Source organism: Hemitrygon akajei, chromosome 9 (genome assembly GCF_048418815.1).
Source record: "Hemitrygon akajei chromosome 9, sHemAka1.3, whole genome shotgun sequence".
In the NCBI taxonomy this organism is placed as follows: Eukaryota; Metazoa; Chordata; class Chondrichthyes; order Myliobatiformes; family Dasyatidae; genus Hemitrygon; species Hemitrygon akajei.
This window is the reverse complement of record NC_133132.1, coordinates 70499170-70521975: the sequence shown is the minus strand read 5'-3', so window position 1 is coordinate 70521975 and position 22806 is coordinate 70499170. Positions and strand designations below refer to the sequence as shown.

Genomic DNA, 22806 nt, shown 5'->3' with positions numbered 1-22806 from the left:
TACCCACCAGCCTCTGAGCCTTGATCATATAAAATGCTGAGCTGAAATCACTTCAAAAATTACCACCGTGAGTAAATGGAGCTACAATATGACTGGTAATGCTGTTGGGGAAAATGTCCCCATCCCTTAGATACTAATTATCCCAACTGATCAATCAATCAGTTCAAGCAACTTCACTGTTCACTTAGTTTTGCGACGAGCATCAACATGGCCAAGAACAATCTGGAAAGCTTAAAACTCAATATTTTCTCATGGTCAGCTAGATGTTGGTTGCTCCAGAGATAGAAATAAAAATAATCAAAAGAAAGAAATACAGAAATATTTCAACACTGAAATAATGTATGTGCACAAGTACATACTGTACCTGCTTAAGGAGGACAACATTAAGTGTAATGTTTGTGTCCTTGTTTATTTTCAGCATGTATATTTTTGTTGGTACAAGTTTAAATCCCAAATTATATTACTCATGCAGTCATAACATTATCAAATCATTGGGATTTTCAGTAATATTATTTTCCAGTGATATTTGTGGCCCAGTTTCATTCATTTTGTACTGGCATAAAAAATCATGCTAATGTTGTGTTATCAGAAAATGTCCCCACTCTTGACCTGATGGAAGAAAAGCTAGCAGCTGAAGATGTTTGAGTCCAGAGGAACTCCTGCAGTGACGTCCTGGGCTGGAAGGACATTCACAAACACCTTCCTTTGTCTGAGGTGTGACTCCAACTATCAGACTGTTTCCCCTTGGTACCCAATGACTTCACTTGTGCCACAGCTCCTTGATGTCACTTTCGGCCACATACTGCCAGTCTTTCTCACCTCACTGTAGAATCCAGCTCTCTAGACCAAGGTTGTGAAAAGGTCTGGAGATGAATGGTCCTGCTGAAGGCCTAACTAAGCACAGGTGAAGGAAAGTCATTTGATAGCTTCGTTGATGACACTTCCCATCACTTCCTATGCTGCAGCATACTAGACTGGCAGGCTCCTAGTGAAGCTTTCTTCTCTTCTCAGTAAACCAGGGTGGACACCTGGCTGCCAGAGAGAGGGATGTGCTGGGCCATGAGGTGATGATCCACAGCATCTCGCAAGTGCTCAGTTCTGAGCTGCCACTTGCCTTCTATGTCCATTCCATTCAGCACAAGTGTAATGGCCAATACGTTGCTAACATTGTACACAGTTTTAGTAACTGCACTGTAGTGGTAGAGAGTGGCAGATAAGATTCACGAGGATGTTGCAAGAGCCAGAAAGTTTGGTTATGAAGAGAATGAATTTACATTTATTGTAACTTGATAATAATTATGATTCAATATAGCATTGAGCAGCTAATCTGAATCTTGCAGCTCAGTGCAAACAGCCCGATATTAGTGTCTCCAGTCTGATATCAATATCATCAGACTGATATTGGTCACTAAGCTGATATCAGTGTCACCAGCCTGTGCGTCACAGTTCCCGAGGAGACATGGGAATGCATAGCAAAAGAGAAATTTCAAAAGAAGTGAGCTGGGACAGCCTGTACATTCTACATGCCATAGTCCCAAGGAGCTGTTGGATTATCCATAGTTAGGCACTTGGTAAGTGTCAAAAATAAAAAGTTAGGTTTAAGCAGAGTGGCCATTGTTTGAGCGGGCCATGTTAGAATGGAGAGCACTGGCTTTGGCTCACAGAGGCTTCAGCAAGGAGATGTGATAGGAAATTTTTCTTTATTTGTTCTTTCTTTCTCAATGCACAGTTAGAGCAGTAGGATAGTAGAATGGTCCTCTTGCGGGATGTGGGAAGGCAGGGAGACATCCAGTGCCTCTGATGACTACATCTGCACGAAGTGCATCCAACATAGAGTTGGGGGTGATGTATTAGCATGGATAGAGGATTGGTTAACTAATAGAAAGCAGAGAGTTGGGATACATGGGTGTTACTCTGGTTGGCAATCAGTGGTGAGCGGTGTGCCGCAGGGGTTAGTGGTGGGCCCCAATTGTTCATGATATACATTAATGATCTGGAAGAGGGGACCGAGTGTAGTGTGACTAAGTTTGCTGATGATACTAAATTGAGTGGAAAAACAAATTGTGCAGAAGATATGGAGAGTCTGCAGAGAAATATAGAAAGGTTAAGTGAGTGGGCAAAGGGTCTGGCAGATGGAATACAATGTTGGTAAGTGTGAGGTCATCCACTTTAGAAGGAAAGATGGAATTGCAGATTATTATTTAAATGGTAAAACACTGCAGCATGCTGCTGTACAGAGGGACTTGGGGCTACTCAAGTCAAGTTGCTTTTTATTGTTGTTTCGACCATAACTGCTGGTACAGTACACAGTAAAAATGAGACAATGTTTTTCAGGACCATGGTGCTACATGAACAATACAAAAACTACACTGAACTATGAAAAACCAACACAAAAACTACACTAGACTACAGACCTACCCAGGACTGCATAAAGTACACAGAACAGTGCAAGCATTACAATAAATGATAAACAAGACAATAGGCACAGCAGGGGTCAGTAGGTTGGTAGTCTGATGGCTTCGGGGAAATCTGTTACATAAATAATCAGCTGAATGGTGGCGTCCAGGATTCCGTCTGTTTCTCCTTGTGCATGAATCACAAAAGGTTGGTTTGCAGGTGCAACAGCCTAATGGGATGTTGGCCTTCATTGCTAGAGGGATTGAATTTAAGAGCAGGGAGGCTATGCTCCAACTGTACAAGGTACTGGTTAGGCAGTCCTGGTCTCCTTACTTGAGGAAGGATATACTAGCTTTGGAGGTGGTGCAGAGGAGACATAAAATTACTCACTGGAATTCAGAAGGATAAAAGGAGATCTGATAGAAACATATAAAATTATGAAAGGATAAATAAGATAGAGGCAGGAAAGTTGTTTCCACTAATAGGTGAGACTAGAACTAGGGGACATAGCTTCAAGATTCTGGGGAGTAAATTTAGGATGGATATGAGGAGGAACTGCTTTTCCCAGAATCTGTGGCATTCTATGCCCAATGAAGCAGTGGAGGCTACCTCAGTAAATATATATAAGACAAGGTTGGATAGATTTTTGTATAGTAGGGGAATTAAGGATTATGGGGAAAAGGCAGGTAGGTGGAGATGAGTCCATGGTCAGATCAGCCATGACCTTACTGAATGGCGGGGCAAGCTCGATGGGTCAGATGGCCTACTCCTGCTCCTATTTCTTATGTTTTTATGTTCAACTGCAGCTTCTTTTAGACCATGTTAAGGAACTGGGGCAGGATATTGATGAACTAAGAATCATTCAGGAGGTTGATGGGTTCAACAGGACATACGAGGAAGTAGTTACACCCAAGTTGCAGTTCACAGTTAACTGCGTGACCATCAGGAGAGGGAAAGGGGATAGGACTAGCTAGTGCAGAGTACCCTTGTGGCATTTTCCCTCAATGAAAGGTATATGACTTTGGAGACAGTTGGGGATGACCAAGTAGACCAAAGCCACAGTTGTTAGGTCCGTGGCACTGTTTTGTTCTGTGGCTCAGAAGGGGAGGGTGGAGAAGAGGAGTGCAGTATTGATAAGGGACTTCATAGTCAGAGTAGCAGACAGAAGATTCTGTGGATGTGAAAGGGACACATAGATGGTATGTTGCCTCTCAGATGCCAGAGTCACGGGTGTCTCAGACTGGGTCCATGGCATTCTAAAGAGGGTGGGTGTGCAGCTAGAAGCCATGATACATACTGATAACAATTACATGGGTAGGAAAAGGGAGGAAGTCCTGAAGAGATAATACAGGGAGTTAGTTAGAAAGGACCTTCAGGGTAGTAATCTCTGGATTGCTGACTGCGGCAAGTGCCAGGATGGGAAGAATAAGATGATTTGGCAGATGAATATGTGGCTGAGGAATTGATGCAGGGGGCAGGGTTTCAGATTTCTGGGTCATTGGGATCTCTTCCAGGTATGACCTATACAAAAAGGACGGGCTACAGGTGAACTTAGTCAGGCCAATATCCTTGTAGGCAGGTTTGCTTCAGCTGTTGGGGAGGGTTTAAACTAATTTGGAGTGATAGGGCTGACCACAGATACAAGTAGATACAATCTGTAGTGAGACTGTGAGAAAGGACAGGCAGGTGAGTCAGGATGAAATGAAGTATGACATGGGAACAAAATCGAAAAGCAATGGATTGGAAGTGTTATATTTGAATGCACACAGTATACGGAATAAGGTAGATAATCTTATAGCACAGTTAGAGATTGGCAGGTATGATGTTGTGGGCATCACAGAATCAGGGCTGAAATATCATCATTCTCACATCCGAGGATACACGTTGTATTGAAAAGACAGGCAGAAGGTAGGGTGGATCTGTGGGTGGTTAAAAATGAAATCAAATCCTTAGAAAGAGATGACACAGGATTAGAAGATGTAGAATCTTGTGGATAGAGTTAAGAAACTGCAATGGTAAAAAGGCCTCTGAACAGTAGACAGGATGTGGGGTACAAATTACAATGGAGATAGGAAAAGCATGTAAAAAGGGCAATATTAATATAGACATAGGGGATTTCAATATGGAGGCAGACTGGGAAAATCAATTTGTTGCTGGATCCTAGGGAATGTGCAGAATGCCAATGAGATGCTTTTTAGAGCTCATGGTTGAGACCACTAAGGAAAAAGCAATTCTGAACTGGGTGTTGTGAAATGAACCAGATTTGATTAGGGAGCTTAAAGTAAAGGAACTCTTAGGAGGCAGTGATCATAATATGAAAGAATTTACCCTGCAGTTTGAAGGGAGAAGATAAAGACAGATGTATCAGTATTTCAGTGGAGTAAAGGGAATTACAGAGAAAGGCATGACAGGAGCTGGCCAAAGTTAATTGGAAGAGGACAATAGTAGAGACTATGGCAAAACAGCAAAGGCAGAAATTTCTGGGAGCAATTTGTAAAGAGAAATTGGGAGAACACACTGCAGACCTCATCGATGGATCAACAATGGACAGGATGAGCAGCTTCACTTCCCTGTGTGTTAACATCCCTGAAGATCTATCCTGAGCCCAACATATTGATGCCATCCCAAAGAAGTATTCTAAATGGCAGATGAAATCACCGTGACCGACAAGGTAAGTCAAAGATAGTATGAAGACAAAGGGGAGGGCACATAATATAGCATGGTTTGCTAGGGGAGGTTTGCTAGGGCTACGGGGCAGACTTTAAACTAGTAAGATGGGGGGGCGGAAATCAATTTGAGGAAACTATGGGAGAGGAGGTTAGTTCACCAGTAGAGCAAGTAAGTAGACCGTGTGTGAGGGAGGACAGGCAGGTGATGGAGGAGGGATGCGCTCAGCCCGAAGTTGTAGGGGAGAAGAAAGAAAAGGATAATAGATTTGAATGCATTGCTAGGGATGAAAAGAGAGGAGGAGGTGGAGAGTATCTTAAATGTATCTATTTTAATGTTAGGAGCATTGTAAGAAAGGTGGATGAGCTTAAAGTGTGGATTGATACCTGGAATTATGATGTTGTAGCTATTAGTGAAACATGGTTGCAGGAAGGGTGTGATTGGCAACTAAATATTCCTGGATTTAGTTGCTTCAGGTGTGATAGAGTAGGAGGGGCCAGAGGAGGAGGTGTTGCATTGCTTGTCCGAGAAAATCTTATGGCGGTGCTTTGGAAGGATAGATTACAGAGCTCCTCTAGGGAGGCTATTTGGGTGGAATTGAGGAATGGGAAAGGTGTAGTAACACTGATAGGAGTGTATTATAGGCCACCTAATGGGGAGCGTGAGTTGGAAGAGCAAATGTGTAAGGAGATAGCAGATATTTGTAGTAAACACAAGGTGGTGATTGTGGGAGATTTTAATTTTCCACACATAGATTGGGAAGCTCATTCTGTAAAAGGGCTGGATGGTTTAGAGTTTGTGAAATGTGTGCAGGATAGCTTTTTGCAACAATACATAGAAGTACCGACTAGAGATGGGGCAGTGTTGGATCTCCTGTTAGGGAATGCGATAGGTCAGCTGACAGATGTATGTGTTGGGGAGCACTTCGGGTCCAGTGATCACAATAGCATTAGCTTCAATATAATTATGGAGAAGGACAGGACTGGACCTAGAGTTGAGATTTTTGATTGGAGAAAGGCTAACTTTGAGGAGATGCGCAGGGATTTAGAGAGAGTGGAATGGGTCAAGTTGTTTTATGGGAAGGATGTAATAGAGAAATGGAGGTCATTTAAGGGTGAAATTATGAGGGTACAGAATCTTTATGTTCCTGTTCGGTTGAAAGGAAAGGTTAAAGGTTTGAAAGCGCCATGGTTTTCAAGGGATATTAGAAACTTGGTTCGAAAAAAGAGGGATGTCTACAATAGATATAGGCAGCATGGAGTAAAGGAATTGCTCGAGGAATATAAAGAATGTAAAAGGAAACTTAAGAAAGAGATTAGAAAAGCTAAAAGAAGTTACGAGTTTGGTTTGGCAAATAAGGTGGAAGTAAATCCGAAAGGCTTCTACAGTTATATTAAAAGCAAGAGGATAGTGAGGGATAAAATTGGTCCCTTAGAGAATCAGGGTGGTCAGCTATGTGTGGAGCCGAGGGAGATGGGAGAGATTTTGAACGATTTCTTCTCTTCGGTATTCACTAAGGAGAAGGATATCGAATGGTGTAAGGTGTGGGAAACAAGTAAGGAAGTTATGGAACCTATGACAATTAAAGAGGTGGAAGTACTGGCGCTTTTAAGAAATTTAAAAGTGGATAAATCTCCGGGTCCTGACCGGATATTCCCCAGGACCTTGAGGGAAGTTTGTGTAGAGATAGCAGGAGCTCTGACGGAGATCTTTCAGATGTCATTAGAAACAGGGATTGTGCCGGAGGATTGGCGTATTGCTCATGTGGTTCCATTGTTTAAAAAGGGTTCTAGAAGTAAGCCTGGCAATTATAGACCTGTCAGTTTGACATCAGTGGTGGGTAAATTAATGGAAAGTATTCTTAGAGATAGTATTTATAATTATCTGGATAGACAGGATCTGATTAGGAGTAGCCAGCATGGATTTGTGCGTGGAAGGTCATGTTTGACAAACCTTATTGAATTTTTTGAAGTAGTTACGAGGAATGTTGACGAGGGTAAGGCAGTGGATGTAGTCTATATGGACTTCAGCAAGGCCTTTGACAAAGTTCCACATGGAAGGTTAGTTAAGAAGGTTCAGTCGTTAGGTATTAATGCTGGAGTAATAAAATGGATTCAACAGTGGCTAGATGGGAGATGCCAGAGAGTAGTGGTGGATAATTGTTTATCGGGATGGAGGCCGGTGACTAGCGGGGTGCCTCAGGGATCTGTTTTGGGCCCAATGTTGTTTGTAATATACATAAATGATCTGGATGATGGGGTGGTAAATTGGATTAGTAAGTATGCTGATGATACTAAGGTAGGAGGTGTTGTGGATAATGAGGTGGGTTTTCAAAGCTTGCAGGGAGATTTATGCCGGTTAGAAGAATGGGCTGAACGTTGGCAGATGGAGTTTAATGCTGAGAAGTGTGAGGTTCTACATTTTGGCAGGAATAATCCAAATAGAACATACAGGGTAAATGGTAGGGCATTGAGGAATGCAGTGGAACAGAGAGATCTAGGAATAACAGTGCATAGTTCCCTGAAGGTGGAGTCTCATGTAGATAGGGTGGTGAAGAAGGCTTTTGGAACGCTGGCCTTTATAAATCAGAGCATTGAGTACAGAAGTTGGGATGTAATGTTAAAATTGTACAAGGCATTGGTAAGGCCAAATTTGGAATATTGTGTACAGTTCTGGTCACCGAATTATAGGAAAGATATCAATAAATTAGAGAGAGTGCAGAGACGATTTACTAGGATGTTACCAGGGTTTCAGCACTTAAGTTACAGAGAAAGGTTGAACAAGTTAGGTCTCTATTCATTGGAGCGTAGAAGGTTGAGGGGGGATTTGATCGAGGTATTTAAAATGTTGAGAGGGATAGATAGAGTTGACGTGAATAGGCTGTTTCCATTGAGAGTAGGGGAGATTCAAACGAGAGGACATGATTTGAGAGTTAGGGGGCAAAAGTTTAAGGGAAACACGAGGGGGTATTTCTTTACTCAGAGAGTGATAGCTGTGTGGAATGAGCTTCCTGTAGAAGTAGTAGAGGCCAGATCAGTTGTGTCATTTAAGGTAAAATTGGATAGGTATATGGATAGGAAAGGAGTGGAGGGTTATGGGCTGAGTGCGGGTAGGTGGGACTAGGTGAGATTAAGAGTTTGGCACGGACTAGGAGGGCCGGAATGGCCTGTTTCCGTGCTGTGAATGTTATATGGTTATATTATATGGTCATATATTAGTGGGAAGTTAGAGGATTGAAAAGCTTTTAAAAACCAACAGAAGGTAACTAAAAAAGCCATGAGGAGAGGAAAGATGAAATATGAAGGTAAGCTAGCCATTAATATGATACCAGAATTTTTTTTCAGATATATAAAGAGTAAAAGTGAGGTGAGAGTGGATATCGGACAACTAGAAAGTGACGCTGGAGAGTAATGGGGAACAAAGAAATGGTGGACGAACTTAATAACTATTTTACATCAGTATTTAATGTGGAAGACTCGAGCAGTATGTCGGAATTTTGAGAGTGTCGTGGGGCAGAAGCGAGTGCAGTTGCCATTACTAAGGAGAAGGTACTTGGGAAGCTGAAAGGTCTGGAGGTAGATAAGTCACATGGACCAGATGGACTATACCCTAGGGTTCTGAGGGAGGCAGCTGAAAAGACAGTGGAGGCATTTGTAGTCACCTTTCAAGAATCACTAGATTGTGGAAAGATTCTGGAGGACTGGAAATTTGCAAATGTCACTTCACTCTTTAAACAGGAAGGGAGACAGAAGAAAGGAAATTATAGACTAGTTAGCCTCAAGTCAGTGGTTGGGAAGATGTTGGAGTCCATTATTATGGATGAGGTTTGGAAGTACATGACAAAATAGGCCAAATATCAGCATGGTTTCCTTAAGGAGAAATCTGCCTGCCAAATCTGTTGGAATTCTTTGAGGAAAGACAAAGGAGAGTCAGTGGATGTTGTATACTTGGATTTTCAGAAGGCCCTTGACAATGTGCTGCATGAGGCTGCTTAACAAGAGCCCATGGGATTACAGGAAAGACGCTAGCATGGATAAAAGATTGGCAGGAGGCATAGAGTGGGAATAAAAGGGGCCTTTTCTGGTTGGCTGCCGGTGACTAGTGGTGTTCCTTAGAGGTTGGCGTTGGGACACATTCTTTTCACATTATATATCCATGATTTGGATGACAGAGTTGATAGCTTTGAGGCCAAGTTAGCAGATGATATGAAGATAGGTGGGGGGGCCACTCAGCATTGAGAAAGTTGGGAATATGCAGGAGTTAGACAAATTGAGAGAATGGGCAAAGAAGTAGCAGAAGGAATATAATTTATGGAAGTATATGATCATGCACTCAGAAGGTAGAAGGAATAAAGGCATAGACTATTTTCAAAATGGGGAGAAAATTCAAAACATCAGAAGTGTAAAGTGACTTGGGAGTGCAGTACAGAATTCCCTAAAAGATAACTTGCAGATTGAGTTGGTGGTAAGGACGGCAAATGCAATGTTTGCTTTCATTTCAAGAGGACTAGAGTAAAAATGCAAGGCTGTAAGGGTGAGGCTTTAGAGGGCATTGGTCAGACTGCACTTGGATTATCGTGAGCAGTTTTGGGCCCCTTATCTAAAAAAAGATGCTCTGGCAAGGAGAGGGTCCACAGGAGTTTCACAAGAATTAATCTGGAAATGAAAGTGTTAACATATGAGGAGAGTTTGATGTCTCTGGGCTTGTACTTGTTGGAGTTTAGAAGAATGGGGGGGGGGGGGACCTTATTGAAACCTATCGAATATGAGGCCTAGATAGAGTGGATGTTTCCAATAGTGGGGGAAACTAGTACCTCAGTATAGAGAGACATTCATTCAGAACAGCAACGAGAAAGAATTTATTTAGCTAGAGGGTAGTGAATCTGTGGAATTCATTGCCACAGATGGCTGTGGAGACTAAGTCATTGGGTATATTTGAAGCTGAGGTTGGTGGATCAGTGTGAACTTGGAAATCTGCTAAAATCTTGTAAACTTTGTCTTGTAAATGTTATTTTTAAGATCTCTTACTTTTTTATTCTTTCTTATTTCTCTTCTAATATTTGTATAATATGCACTTGTAATGTTACTGTGACACTGTAATTTCCTTTCAGATCCATAAAGTATCCATGTATTTATCTATTTAAATCCTTTATTAGTCAGTGTGTCAAAGGTTACTGGGAGAAGGCAGGAGAATGGAATTGATACGGATAATAAATCAGCCATGACAGAATAGTGGAGCAGATTAGATGGGCTAAGTGGCCTAATTCTGCTCCTATGCCTTACGGATTTATGTCTTCTGGCTCAGCATCACCAGCTGATATCAATGTCACCAGTCTGATATCAGTGTCGTCAGTCTGATATCAATGTCGTCAGTCTGATATCAGTGTCACCAGTCTGATATCAGTGATCGTCAATCTGATATCAGTGTCGTCAGTCTGATATCAGTGTCACCAGTCTGATATCAGTGTCGACAGTCTAATATCAATGTCACCAGTCTGATATCAGTGTCGTCAGTCTGATATCAATGTCACCAGTCTGATATCAGTGTCGTCAGTCTGATATCAGTGTCACCAGTCTGATATCAGTGATCGTCAATCTGATATCAGTGTCGTCAGTCTGATATCTGTGTCACCAGTCGGATATCAGTGTCGTCAGTCTGATAGATAGATAGATAGATACTTTATTCATCCCCATGGGGAAATTCAACTTTTTTTCCAATGTCCCATACACTTGTTGTAGCAAAACTAATTACATACTAATTGTCAATCTGATATCAGTGTCGTCAGTCTGATATCACAGTTGTCCAGATTATTGGAAAAAATATTTGTAAGAAGGTTAAATGATTTTTTAACAAAACATAATATACTCTGTGAACAGCGACATAGTTTCAGAGAAAACAGAACCACTACAATAGCATCAATAGATTTTGTAGAAGAAATATCAAATGCTATAGAAAGAAATGAATACACAGTGGGAATATTCCTTGATCTAAAAAAAGCATTTCACACCATTGACCATAAATTATTATTAAAAAAATTAGAAAGATGTGGTATTAGAGGGGTGACACATGACTGGTTAAGTAGTCATTTGGAAGACAGGTATCAGTATGTACATATAAACAACTCAAATTCAAAACTTTTGAGGGTAACTTGTGGGGTTCCACAAGTTTCAGAGCTTGGTCCATTGCTGTTCATTTTGTATATAAACAATATATGTATGGTTTCTCAGACATTAAAATGTATATTATTTGCTGATGATATAACTATATTTTGTAGTGGGGAACATCTGAAACAACTTTTGGATACAGTGGAGAAAGAACCAAAAATTATAAAGAAATAGTTTGATACTAACCAATTATCACTGAATCTAAGTAAAACTAAATTCATAATATTTGGAAACCATGTACCAAACTCGTACAGTAAACTTAGAATAAATGATGTTGAAATTAATAAGGTATCTGAAACAAAATTTTTTTAGGAGTGGTAATAGATAATAAACTAAGCTGGAAACCACATATAAATTATGTCAAAGCAAAAATGTCAATCTATTGCAGTACTGTACAAAGCGCAAGATTTCTTAAATCAGGAATCTTTGTATACATTATACTGTTCACTTATAGTCCCATATACGACTTACTGTGTAGAGGTATGGGGAAATACATACAAAACAAATACAAACTCGATTTTTCTACTCCAAAAGAAAGCCATATGAATTGTAAATAAGACAAGTTATTATGAGCAAACCAATCCATCATTTATTCAACTAAACACTTTAAAATTCAGAGATTTTGTAGATTTTAAAATAATACAAATTAAGTATAAAGTAAAAAATGGACAGTTACCACAAAGTACCCAAAGATTGTTTAAAATGAGAGAAAGTCAACATGATTTGAGAGGAACATGTAAATTTCAAAAACAAAGGATAAGAACAAATGTAAAAAATCATTGTATTTCAGTCAGAGGGGTGAATCTATGGAACAGTTGTAGTGAGAATTTAAAAACATGCACCACACTTAACAAGTTTAAAAAATTATTTAAAAATAATTCAATGAACAAATATAAAATACATGATTTAAAATGAATGGGAGTAATATTCAAATTCCAATTCCAAAAGATACTTGGAATTTGACTTTGTGTTAAAAGATTATGAAATATTTTGTTTTGATGTGATGATTGATGCCAAATATGTTTTTGTTTAAGAGGTAAGCGTAATAAGCTGTAGCTTCAGCCTACACCCTTTCAGTCTGTTTTAAAGATTTTTGTTATTTAATTTTTTTTAATGAAATCATCGTTGAACATGATGCTTTTTGTTATGTTTGTACTGACCGAAATAAAATTTCATTCATTTATTCATTTGTGCATATCAGGGTCATCAGTCTGATATTGGCGTCGACAGTCCGGTATCGGCGTCGTCAGTCCGGTATCGGCGTCGACAGTCCGGTATCGGCGTCGTCAGTCCGGTATCGGCGTCGTCAGTCCGGTATCGGCGTCGACAGTCCGGTATCGGCGTCGTCAGTCCGGTATCGGCGTCGACAGTCCGTTATCGGCGTCGTCAGTCCGGTATCGGCGTCGTCAGTCCGGTATCGGCGTCGACAGTCCGGTATCGGCGTCGTCAGTCCGGTATCGGCGTCGACAGTCCGGTATCGGCGTCGTCAGTCCGGTATCGGCGTCGTCAGTCCGATACCGGCGTCGTCAGTCCGGTATCGGCGTCGACAGTCCGGTATCGGCGTCGTCAGTCCGATACCGGCGTCGTCAGTCCGGTATCGGCGTCGTCAGTCCGGTATCGGCGTCGTCAGTCCGGTATCGTCGTCAGTCCGATACCGGCGTCGTCAGTCCGATACCGGCGTCGTCAGTCCGGTATCGGCGTCGTCAGTCCGGTATCGGCGTCGTCAGTCCGGTATCGGCGTCGACAGTCCGGTATCGGCGTCGTCAGTCCGGTATCGGCGTCGTCAGTCCGGTATCGGCGTCGACAGTCCGGTATCGGCGTCGTCAGTCCGGTATCGGCGTCGACAGTCCGGTATCGGCGTCGTCAGTCCGGTATCGGCGTCGACAGTCCGGTATCGGCGTCGACAGTCCGGTATCGGCGTCGTCAGTCCGGTATCGGCGTCGTCAGTCCGGTATCGTCGTCAGTCCGATACCGGCGTCGTCAGTCCGATACCGGCGTCGTCAGTCCGGTATCGGCGTCGTCAGTCCGGTATCGGCGTCGTCAGTCCGGTATCGGCGTCGTCAGTCCGGTATCGGCGTCGTCAGTCCGGTATCGGCGTCGACAGTCCGGTATCGGCGTCGTCAGTCCGGTATCGGCGTCGACAGTCCGGTATCGGCGTCGACAGTCCGGTATCGGCGTCGACAGTCCGGTATCGGCGTCGTCAGTCCGGTATCGGCGTCGACAGTCCGGTATCGGCGTCGTCAGTCCGGTACCGGCGTCGTCAGTCCGGTACCGGCGTCGTCAGTCCGGTACCGGCGTCGACAGTCCGGTACCGGCGTCGACAGTCCGGTACCGGCGTCGACAGTCCGGTATCGGCGTCGACAGTCCGGTATCGGCGTCGTCAGTCCGGTATCGGCGTCGACAGTCCGGTATCGGCGTCGTCAGTCCGGTATCGGCGTCGACAGTCCGGTATCGGCGTCGTCAGTCCGGTATCGGCGTCGTCAGTCCGGTATCGGCGTCGTCAGTCCGGTATCGGCGTCGACAGTCCGGTATCGGCGTCGTCAGTCCGGTATCGGCGTCGACAGTCCGGTATCGGCGTCGTCAGTCCGGTATCGGCGTCGTCAGTCCGGTATCGGCGTCGACAGTCCGGTATCGGCGTCGACAGTCCGGTATCGGCGTCGTCAGTCCGGTATCGGCGTCGACAGTCCGGTATCGGCGTCGACAGTCCGGTATCGGCGTCGTCAGTCCGGTATCGGCGTCGAAAGTCCGGTATCGGCGTCGTCAGTCCGGTATCGGCGTCGTCAGTCCGGTATCGGCGTCGTCAGTCCGGTATCGGCGTCGACAGTCCGGTATCGGCGTCGTCAGTCCGGTATCGGCGTCGTCAGTCCGGTATCGGCGTCGACAGTCCGATATCGGCGTCGTCAGTCTGGTATCAGCTTCGACAGTCTGATATCAGCGTCGACAGTCTGATATCGGTGTCATCAGTCCGGTATCGGCGTCGTCAGTCTGATATAGACGTCATCAGTCTGATATCGGCGTCGACAGTCTGATATCAATGTTACCTGTCCGATTTCAGTGTTGTCAGGCTGATATCTGTGGTTTTATCCCATTTGCTGGATGGGATTTTGAGAAATTAGTGGAAACCCATTTTACTTCAACAGTAAAATTCTTCAGGTTGTAATTCTACACTGTTCCTTCACTGTCACTGCATCCGAACCCTGGAACTCTCTCCACACCAACACTATGAGAGTGCCTTCATCATAAGGACTGCAGTAGTTCACAGAGGTATTGTAGCTCGTTCGCTGGAATTAAACAGAAACAGTGGTCCTGCACTGGCAGTGCTTCTCAGGGGCTTTCGCTGAGTTGAGACAAACAACGGCTCAGACAACGACCATTGATACAAGAGTTGAAACAGCACAGAAACGGGTCTTTCAGCTCAGAAAGTCCACATCAACAATACAACACAAACTGTGGATCCTCCCAACCTCTGGTACAGTACCAGCCAATTAAGATATTTAATACTAGTAGCCACAAATCGGGAGGAGTGTTGTCTTTACGAGGAAACTCTTTACCAGTGTAATCCAACAACCCTGTGCAATATATTACAGAAAACAGTCTACAACAGCAGCAAAGGGATGTGGAGAGAACTCATCAAGCGCACTCACTGGAAGGAACATCGGGTCAGGAGGGTCAAGTGTCTGCAACAAATGGGAGATGAATCTCCCGCTGGATCCTTCATTAGGGGTTAGGATGTGTTGCCAGTAGATCAGGAAGCAGGACCAACTGTGTGGTGATTCCAGGCACTACAGGGCAGCAGATACTGGCATGGTTGCACACTCACCTCTTCTGTTTGTAGGTTAGCATGGCTTCTGAAATGGGGAGCTGGTGGGAGACATTGGCTCCAGACACGTACTGCATGATGCGACTGATGATATCAAAAGTCTCTGTGGAGAGCAGCAGAGTGTAAACAAAGGATATATTTCATGCAAGTGCTGTCACATTCCCAGTAGCCCCAGATCATCATGTCTCCACCCTCTGCTCCCTGTTACTTCCAGCCTGAAAGAAATAATTTTCACTCCCCCTGTGGACTTTGTGCTTTCGTGGATTGTCAGGACTGAAGCTCAGCATCTGAGGCAGCACTGCCAAGAAAAATTAATCTGCTGGAATTCTTTCCAAATGTGACCAGTAGAGCAGAGAAGTGGGAGCTTAGGAAGTTATACATTTGAATTTATAAAAGGTTAATGATAAAGGAGGATGTGTTTTATGAGGATGTTAAAGACCAGACTAGGTCTTTATTCCTTCAGGCATAGGAAAATGAGGAGTGGCCTTATAGAAGTGTTTAAAATTATGAGAGGTGCAGATCAAGTGGACAGTAACAGTTTTCCCCCCAGAGCAGTGGAATCCAAAATTATGGGGCATAAATTTTGGGTGGGAGGGAAAGATTTCAAAGGGATGTGAGGAGAAACTTTTTCATGCAGAGGTTAGTGAGACTATGGAATGAGCTGTCAGAGGAAGTAGCTGAGGCAGGTAGAACAGCATCATGTAAGAAGCACTTGGATGGGTACATGCAAGGGAGGACTTAGAATGATATGGGCTAAACAATGGAATGTGGGACTAGCTGGGTAAACAATGTGATTGGTATGGACTGGTTAGACTGAGTTGTTCTGTGACTCTATGACAAGAAGTAGGTCAACAAGGAGAGGGTGGTGTTGTACTGTGGGGGTGGTGCACAGTGAACTCGTTATTGGAGAGGCAGAGAGTGGAAATGAACAGAGCCTTCTCAAGTTGTCATGCTGTGACAAATGCAGTATCACTGGGATCAGCTGTTCACAATCCATGTCAATAATATGCCTCATGGAACCAGATGTCCATTGATAGAAACAAGTTTCAGTTGTGAGTACAGGGAGGATGAGAATAATGAGGGAAATTGTGAGGCCGTCCACTTAACAGAAGAGCAGATTATATGTTACGTGGTGAGATTCTGGGTGGTATTGATGTTCAAAGGGACACAGAAGTACCCTTACACGTGTGGCTACAGCCAGAAAAATATGAGGCAAAATGCTCAGAGAAGAGACTGGACAGATCAGGATTCGATTCGCTAAATGTTAGAAATCTTGACAACTGGTTTCATCAAAACACAGAAAATCCTTATAGGGGTTCACGGGCCAGAAGTAGGACAAACAGTGAACTATTCAGCCCTCAGGGCTGCTACACCTCAACTGAATTTGTTGTGAGTTCACTTTCCCACCCTCTCCCCATAACCTTTGATGAAGAATCTATCTGATGAAGAATCAATCTCAGCTTTGGATATATTCAAGGATTCATTCTCAACAGCTTCTGGGCCAAGGAATTCCAAAGACCTGTAGACAGAATAAATGCTTATCTCAGACTTAAATGGGAGAAGGTCCTACCTCTGAGACTGGGACTTGAGTTATAATGGGTCACGTGAGGAGCTAGTCCCTGGTACCAGGGAGGTAAGGCTTCAAAACAGATCAGCAATGGGGATGGGACAAGCTGATACACCATAGGTTACAACCTCCTCCCACTGTCCAATGTGGGTCAACCTTTTCTCCAATGCTATGTGGTTATTCCACTGGATTACTATCTAGTCAGGCCATTGAGTATAGAATTTGAAGCATTATGTTGCAGTTGTATAAGATTTTGGTGAGGCTACATTTGGAATACTGTGTTTAGTTTTGGTCACCCTGCTATAGGAAAGATACTATTAAGCCTGGAAGAGTGCAGAAGAGATTTATAAGGACTTGAAGGACTGAATGATGGAGAGAGGTTGAAGCATTTTTTCAATTGAACTTAGAAAAATGAGGGGTTATCTTATATAAGTGTGTGAAATCATGAGGGAGACAGGTAGGGCAAATGTGCAGTCTTTCCCCCAGGATTGGAGAATCAGGAATCACAGGATAAAGGTTTACAGTGAGATGAGAGATTTAACAAGAAACTGAGAGGCAACTTTTTTATCCAGATGGTGGTCAGTGTATGAAATGAGCTGTCAGAGGAAGTGGTTGATGCAAGTAATTTTAACACCATTTAAAAGATACTTGGGCAGGCAGCTGGATAGGAAAGGTTTAAAGAGATATGAACCAAATGCAGACACGTAGGATTAGCTTAGATGGCACTGTGCTTTGCATGGACCAGTAAGTCTAAGGGCCTGTTTCTATGCTGCATGACTCCATCACTATCCAGAGAGATAGGTCTGAATTCATCCATATCACTCTGTATTTAATGTTTAGATTTATATACACCTGGATTAAAAACCCAATCTCAGCACTGAAAGCACCAGATTCTAAAACATCTGATTGACACACTGGAATACATCCACATCAACGGCACCTTACTGCTCTCTCAAATGCTCCAGCAAACACCCCAGGGACAGTTAATGGTGGGCAGTTAACGGCTGGCAGTTAATGATGTATGGTTATTGGTGGGTGGTTAATGTTGAGTGGCAACGGTGGGTGGTTAATGTTGAGTGGGTAATGATAGGTGGCTAACATTGAGAGGTTAATGTTGAGTGGTTAATGGTGGATGGTTAATGGTGAGTGGTTAATGGTGAATGGATAGTGTTGAATGGTAATGGTGGGTGATTAATGTTGAGTGAATAATAATGGGTGGCTAATGTTGAGTGGCAATGGAGGGCTGCTAATTCTGGTTAGTTAACAGCTGACAGTCAATAGGCTGTTAAAGGTGAGTGGTTAATGGTGAACAATTAATGGACAGTTAATGGGGAGCAGTTAATGGAAGGATGCTAATAGAGGGTGGTTAATGGTGGCAGTTTGTGGCTGATAATTAATATCAGGCTATCAATGCTGGGAGATTGAAGTTGGGCTTTGCTAGAGTGTATAAAAAGATACCTGCGGTGGGTGGCTCCATCTTGCTGAAGAGGTCCCTCCAGGCAGAGTCCATGAAGGAGCTGTTGTATTTGTTGTCAACTGATGCCAGGTACTTGGCCAGTGGATGGGAGCCTGTGGACAAGACAGTTCTGTTTCTGTTGAGAAGCAACGGTAGTCTCAGTGGGAAACACAGGGAACATACCTGTGAGAAACTCCAGAATGATCAAATACATTCTTCTTCAGGTACAGCTACTAAACCAGCATACAGAGCACACTGTGGGTTCACTAAAGCCCACGGTCACAGCAAGATCTCTGCACATCGTGCTCCAGTTTGCTGCATCCATATGTTTACTTCACTTAACTCATGAACCAGCCACTCAGATCTCCCGACACACATTTTTCTCCCACAACTCTCAGATTATACCAACTGCATCCCCTCTTCTGCTTCCAACCAACCTTCTGCTATGTTAGGGAAGGTGACCAAGATCTTGGTTTAAGGTGCACATAATACATGAGAGTTAGAGGGGTGTAGATTTAGGGAAGAAATCCCAGAGCTCGAGCCTCTGCAACTATGGACACCAACGGCAGTGGAGCAGTGACTAAATGAGGGCAGAATTAGGAGCAAGGAATGTTGAGTGGTTATGGAGCAGGAAGGAGTTACAAACTAGAAATGGATGGGAACTCAGGGGAAATCATCACAGAACTATTGAAGAAAGGCTGTGGATACTGACAATATTCCCAGACAGAATGGGATGAATGACAGGGCAAACAAGGGAGCTTACCTGTGTCTAATGATTACAGTTAATTCAGGCCCCTGAGAGAAAGGTGGCATAGAAAGACAAGTGGGAGTATAGAGAGTGACTTTAATCAAAATGTGGCTGAAAACTGGGCAGTACTGACAGCTCCCATGTTATGGAGCATTCTGATGAGATAGAGAGTGGAATAAAACTGAAGGTGCAGTAACATTGATTAAAGGACATTTATGGCTGTGAACATGGATAAACTCCCTCTGGACTTAAATTGGTTCAAAATTGGCTTGACCACAGAAGGTGGAAGGGTCTTTCTCTGACGGGAAGTCTACGATCAGTGGTGTTCCACAGGTTTCAGTGCTGGGATGTCTATTGATTGTGATCTATAAATGATTTGGATTAAAATACTGATGAGCTGGTTAGTAAGTTTGCAGACAATGCAAAAACTGGATGAGTTATAGATACTGAGAAAAGTTGCCAAAGCATGCAACACATTATAGACCAGTTGGAAATGTGGGCAGAGAGTGGCGGATGGAGCTTAAGTGTGAACTGTTGCACCTTGGGAGATCAATACAGTAAATGGCAGGACCATTAGGAACATTGGTATTCAGAGGAATTTCAGGGTACAAGTTCAAAGCTCCCTAAAGTGACATCACAGGGAGAAAGGGTGTTAAAGAAGGCATGCAGCATCATGCTTTCATCAGTTGGGGTGCTGAGTACAAACGATGGCAAGTCATATTATATAAAACATTAGGTACACCACACTTGTAGTATAGTGTGCAGATCTGGGTGTTGTATTGGAAGGACATGGAAGATTTGGAGAGGATGCAAAAGAGGTTTACCAGGATGTTGGCTGCATTTGAAAGTATAAACTATGAGGAGAGGTTCGACAAACTTGGATTGTTTTCTCTGGAGCATCAGAGGCTGGGAAGGCAACGATTGAAATTCATAAAAATATGCAAGGAAGAGATTAGATAGATGGTCAAAGCCTTTATCCCCAAGTAGAAATATAAAATGCTATGGGACATACATTTAAGATGAGAAGGGTAAGTTTAAAGGAGGTCAGTGAGGCATGTTTTGTTTTTAAACAGACAGTACTAGGTACCTGGAATGCACTGTCAGGGGAGGTGATGGTTGCAGATATGATAGCAATGTCTAAGAGGCACATAGACTGGCACATGAATAGGCAGGGAATGGAAGGATAAAGACTAATGGGATTAGAAACATAGAAACATAGAAAATAGGTGCAGGAGGAGGCCATTCAGCCCTTCGAGCCTGCACCACCATTCAGTATGATCATGGCTGATCATCCAACTCAGAACTCTGTACTCACTTTCTCTCCATACCCTTTGATCCTTTTAGCCACAAGGGCCATATCTAACTTCCTCTTAAATATAGCCAATGAACCGGCCTCAACTGTTTCCTGTGGCAGAGAATTCCACAGATTCACCACTCTCTGTGTGAAGAAGTTTTTCCTCATCTCGGTCCTAAAAGGCTTCCCCTTTATCCTTAAACTGTGACCCCTCGTTCTGGACTTCCCCAACATCGGAAACAATCTTCCTGCATCTAGCCTGTCCAATCCCTTTAGAATTTTATACGTTTCAATAAGATCCCCCCTCAATCTTCTAAATTCCAGTGAGTATAAGCCTAGTCGATCCAGTCTTTCATCATATGAAAGTCCTGTCATCCCAGGAATCAATCTGGTGAACCTTCTCTGTACTCCCTCTATGGCAAGAATGTGTTAGCATTAGGATCGATACAGACATACAGACCAAAGAGCTTGTTTCTCTACTTTATCAAAGAGCCATTCAGCATGGATGCAGACCCTTTGGTCCAACTGGTCCATGCTGACCAAGATGTTCATCTAATTCCATTTGCCTGTGTTTTTTGGCAAATACCTCTCTAAACTGTTCCTTTTCCATGTGTAGTGGTATGCAAAAGTTTGGGCACCCCTGGTCAAAATTTCTGTTACTGTGAATAGCTAAACGAGTAAAAGATGACCCGATTTCCAAAAGGCATAAAGCTAAAGATGACACATTTCTTTAATATTTTAAGCAAGATTACTTTTTTATTTCCATCTTTTACAGTTTCAAAATAACAAAAAAGGAAAAGGGCCCGAAGCAAAAGTTTGGGCTCCCTGCAGGGTCAGTAATTAGTAACACCCCCTTTGGCAAGTATCACAGCTTGTAAACACTTTCTGTAGACAGCTAAGAGTCAATTCTCATTTGGGGGATTTTCACCCATTCTTCCTTGCAAAAGGCTTCTAGTTCTGTGAGATTCTTGGGCCGTCTTGCATGCACTGTTCTTTTGAGGTCTATCCACAGATTTTTGATGATGTTTAGGTCAGGGGACTGTGAGGGCCATGGCAAAACCTTCAGCTTGCGCCTCTTGAGGTAGTCCATTGTGGATTTTGAGGTGTGTTTAGGATCATTATCCTGTTGTAGAAGCCATCTTTTCATCTTCAGCTTTTTTTTTACAGACAGTGTGATGTTTGCTTCCAGAATTTGCTGGTATTTAATTGAATTCATTCTTCCCTCTAACAGTGAAATGTTCCCTGTGCCACTGGCTGCAACACAAGCCCAAAGCATGATCGATTCACCCCCATGCTTAACAGTTGGAGAGGTGCTCTTTTCATGAAATTCTGCACCCTTTATTCTCCAAACATACCTTTGTTCATTGCGGCCAAAAAGTTCTATTTTAACTTCATCAGTCCACAGGACTTATTTCCAAAATGCATCAGGTTTGTTTAGACTTTCCTTTGCAAACTTCTGACGCTGAATTTTGTGGTGAGGACACAGGAAAGGTTTTCTTCTGATGACTCTTCCACGAAGGTCATATTTGTGCAGGTGTCGCTGCACAGTAGAACAGTGCACCACCACTCCAGAGTCTGCTAAATCTTCCTGAAGGTCTTTTGCAGTCAAACGAGGGTTTTGATTTGCCTTTCTAGCAATCCTACGAGCAGTTCTCTCGGAAAGCTTTCTTGGTCTTCCAGACCTCAACTTGACCTCCACCATTCCTGTTAACTGCCATTTCTTAACTACATTATGAACTGAGGAAATGGCTACCTGAAAATACTTTGTTATCTTCTTATAGCCTTCTCCTGCTTTGTGGGCATCATTTATTTTAATTTTCAGAGTGCTAGGCAGCTGCTTAGAGGAGCCCATGGCTGCTGATTGTTGGGACAAGGTTTGAGGAGTCAGGGTATTTATAAAGCTTTGAAATTTGCATCACCTGGTCTTTCCTAATGATGACTATGAACAAGCCATAGCCCTAACAAGCTAATTAAGGTCTGAGACTTTGGTAAAAGTTAGCTGAGAGCTCAAATCTCTTGGGGTGCCCAAACTTTTGCATGATGCTACTTTCCTTTTTCTCATTCTAAAATTGTACAAAACAAAAATAATACACTAATCTTGCTTAAAATGTTGAAAAGAATGTTTCATCTTTAACTTTATGACTTTTGGAGATCAGTTCATCTTCTACTCACTGAACTATTCACAGTAACAGAAATTTTGACCAGGTGTGCCCACACTTTTGCATGCCACTGTACCTGTCCAAATGACTTTTAAATGTTGTTATTGTACCTGCCTCAACCAGTTCCTTGGGCAGCTCATTCCATATATGCACCACGCCCTGCATGAAGAAGTTACCCCTCATATTCTTTAAAGTCTTGTGTCTTCCACCTTAATCCTAGTTTTTAGTTCCCCTATCCTGGGAAAAAGAATGTATATTCACCCTGTCCATGTCCCTCATGATTTTATACACCTTAAGGTCAACCCTCAGACTAATACATTATAGGGAATAAGGCTTAGCCTGCCCTACCTCTCCATAACTCAGGCACCTCTCTCAGTAACTCAGGCTATACTGTTCTATATTCTATTTTTTAAACTGCTAGGAAGATCAACAAATGAAATAAAAAGCAAAAGAGAGGCATGAGCCTTGCAAGAAGTGTGTTATAGATCCCCAGGCAGAGACAGGCAGAAGAACAAATATATGGTCCAAAAATGA

General features: G+C 43.0%; 1 protein-coding gene across 6 annotated transcripts in view; it reads right to left on the bottom strand.

Moving 5' to 3' along the window:
- Positions 1–22806, bottom strand: part of LOC140733225 (phosphofurin acidic cluster sorting protein 1-like) — a 279192-nt gene that overhangs the window by 24062 nt on the left and 232324 nt on the right. For all 6 annotated transcript variants that reach the window (XM_073056265.1, XM_073056267.1, XM_073056266.1 and 3 more), the window contains 2 exons: positions 18074–18184; positions 15049–15151 (listed from right to left, as the gene is read on the bottom strand). In XM_073056265.1, coding sequence (XP_072912366.1) covers positions 15049–15151; positions 18074–18184 — 214 coding nt within the window. The remainder of the gene's footprint in view (positions 1–15048; positions 15152–18073; positions 18185–22806) is intronic.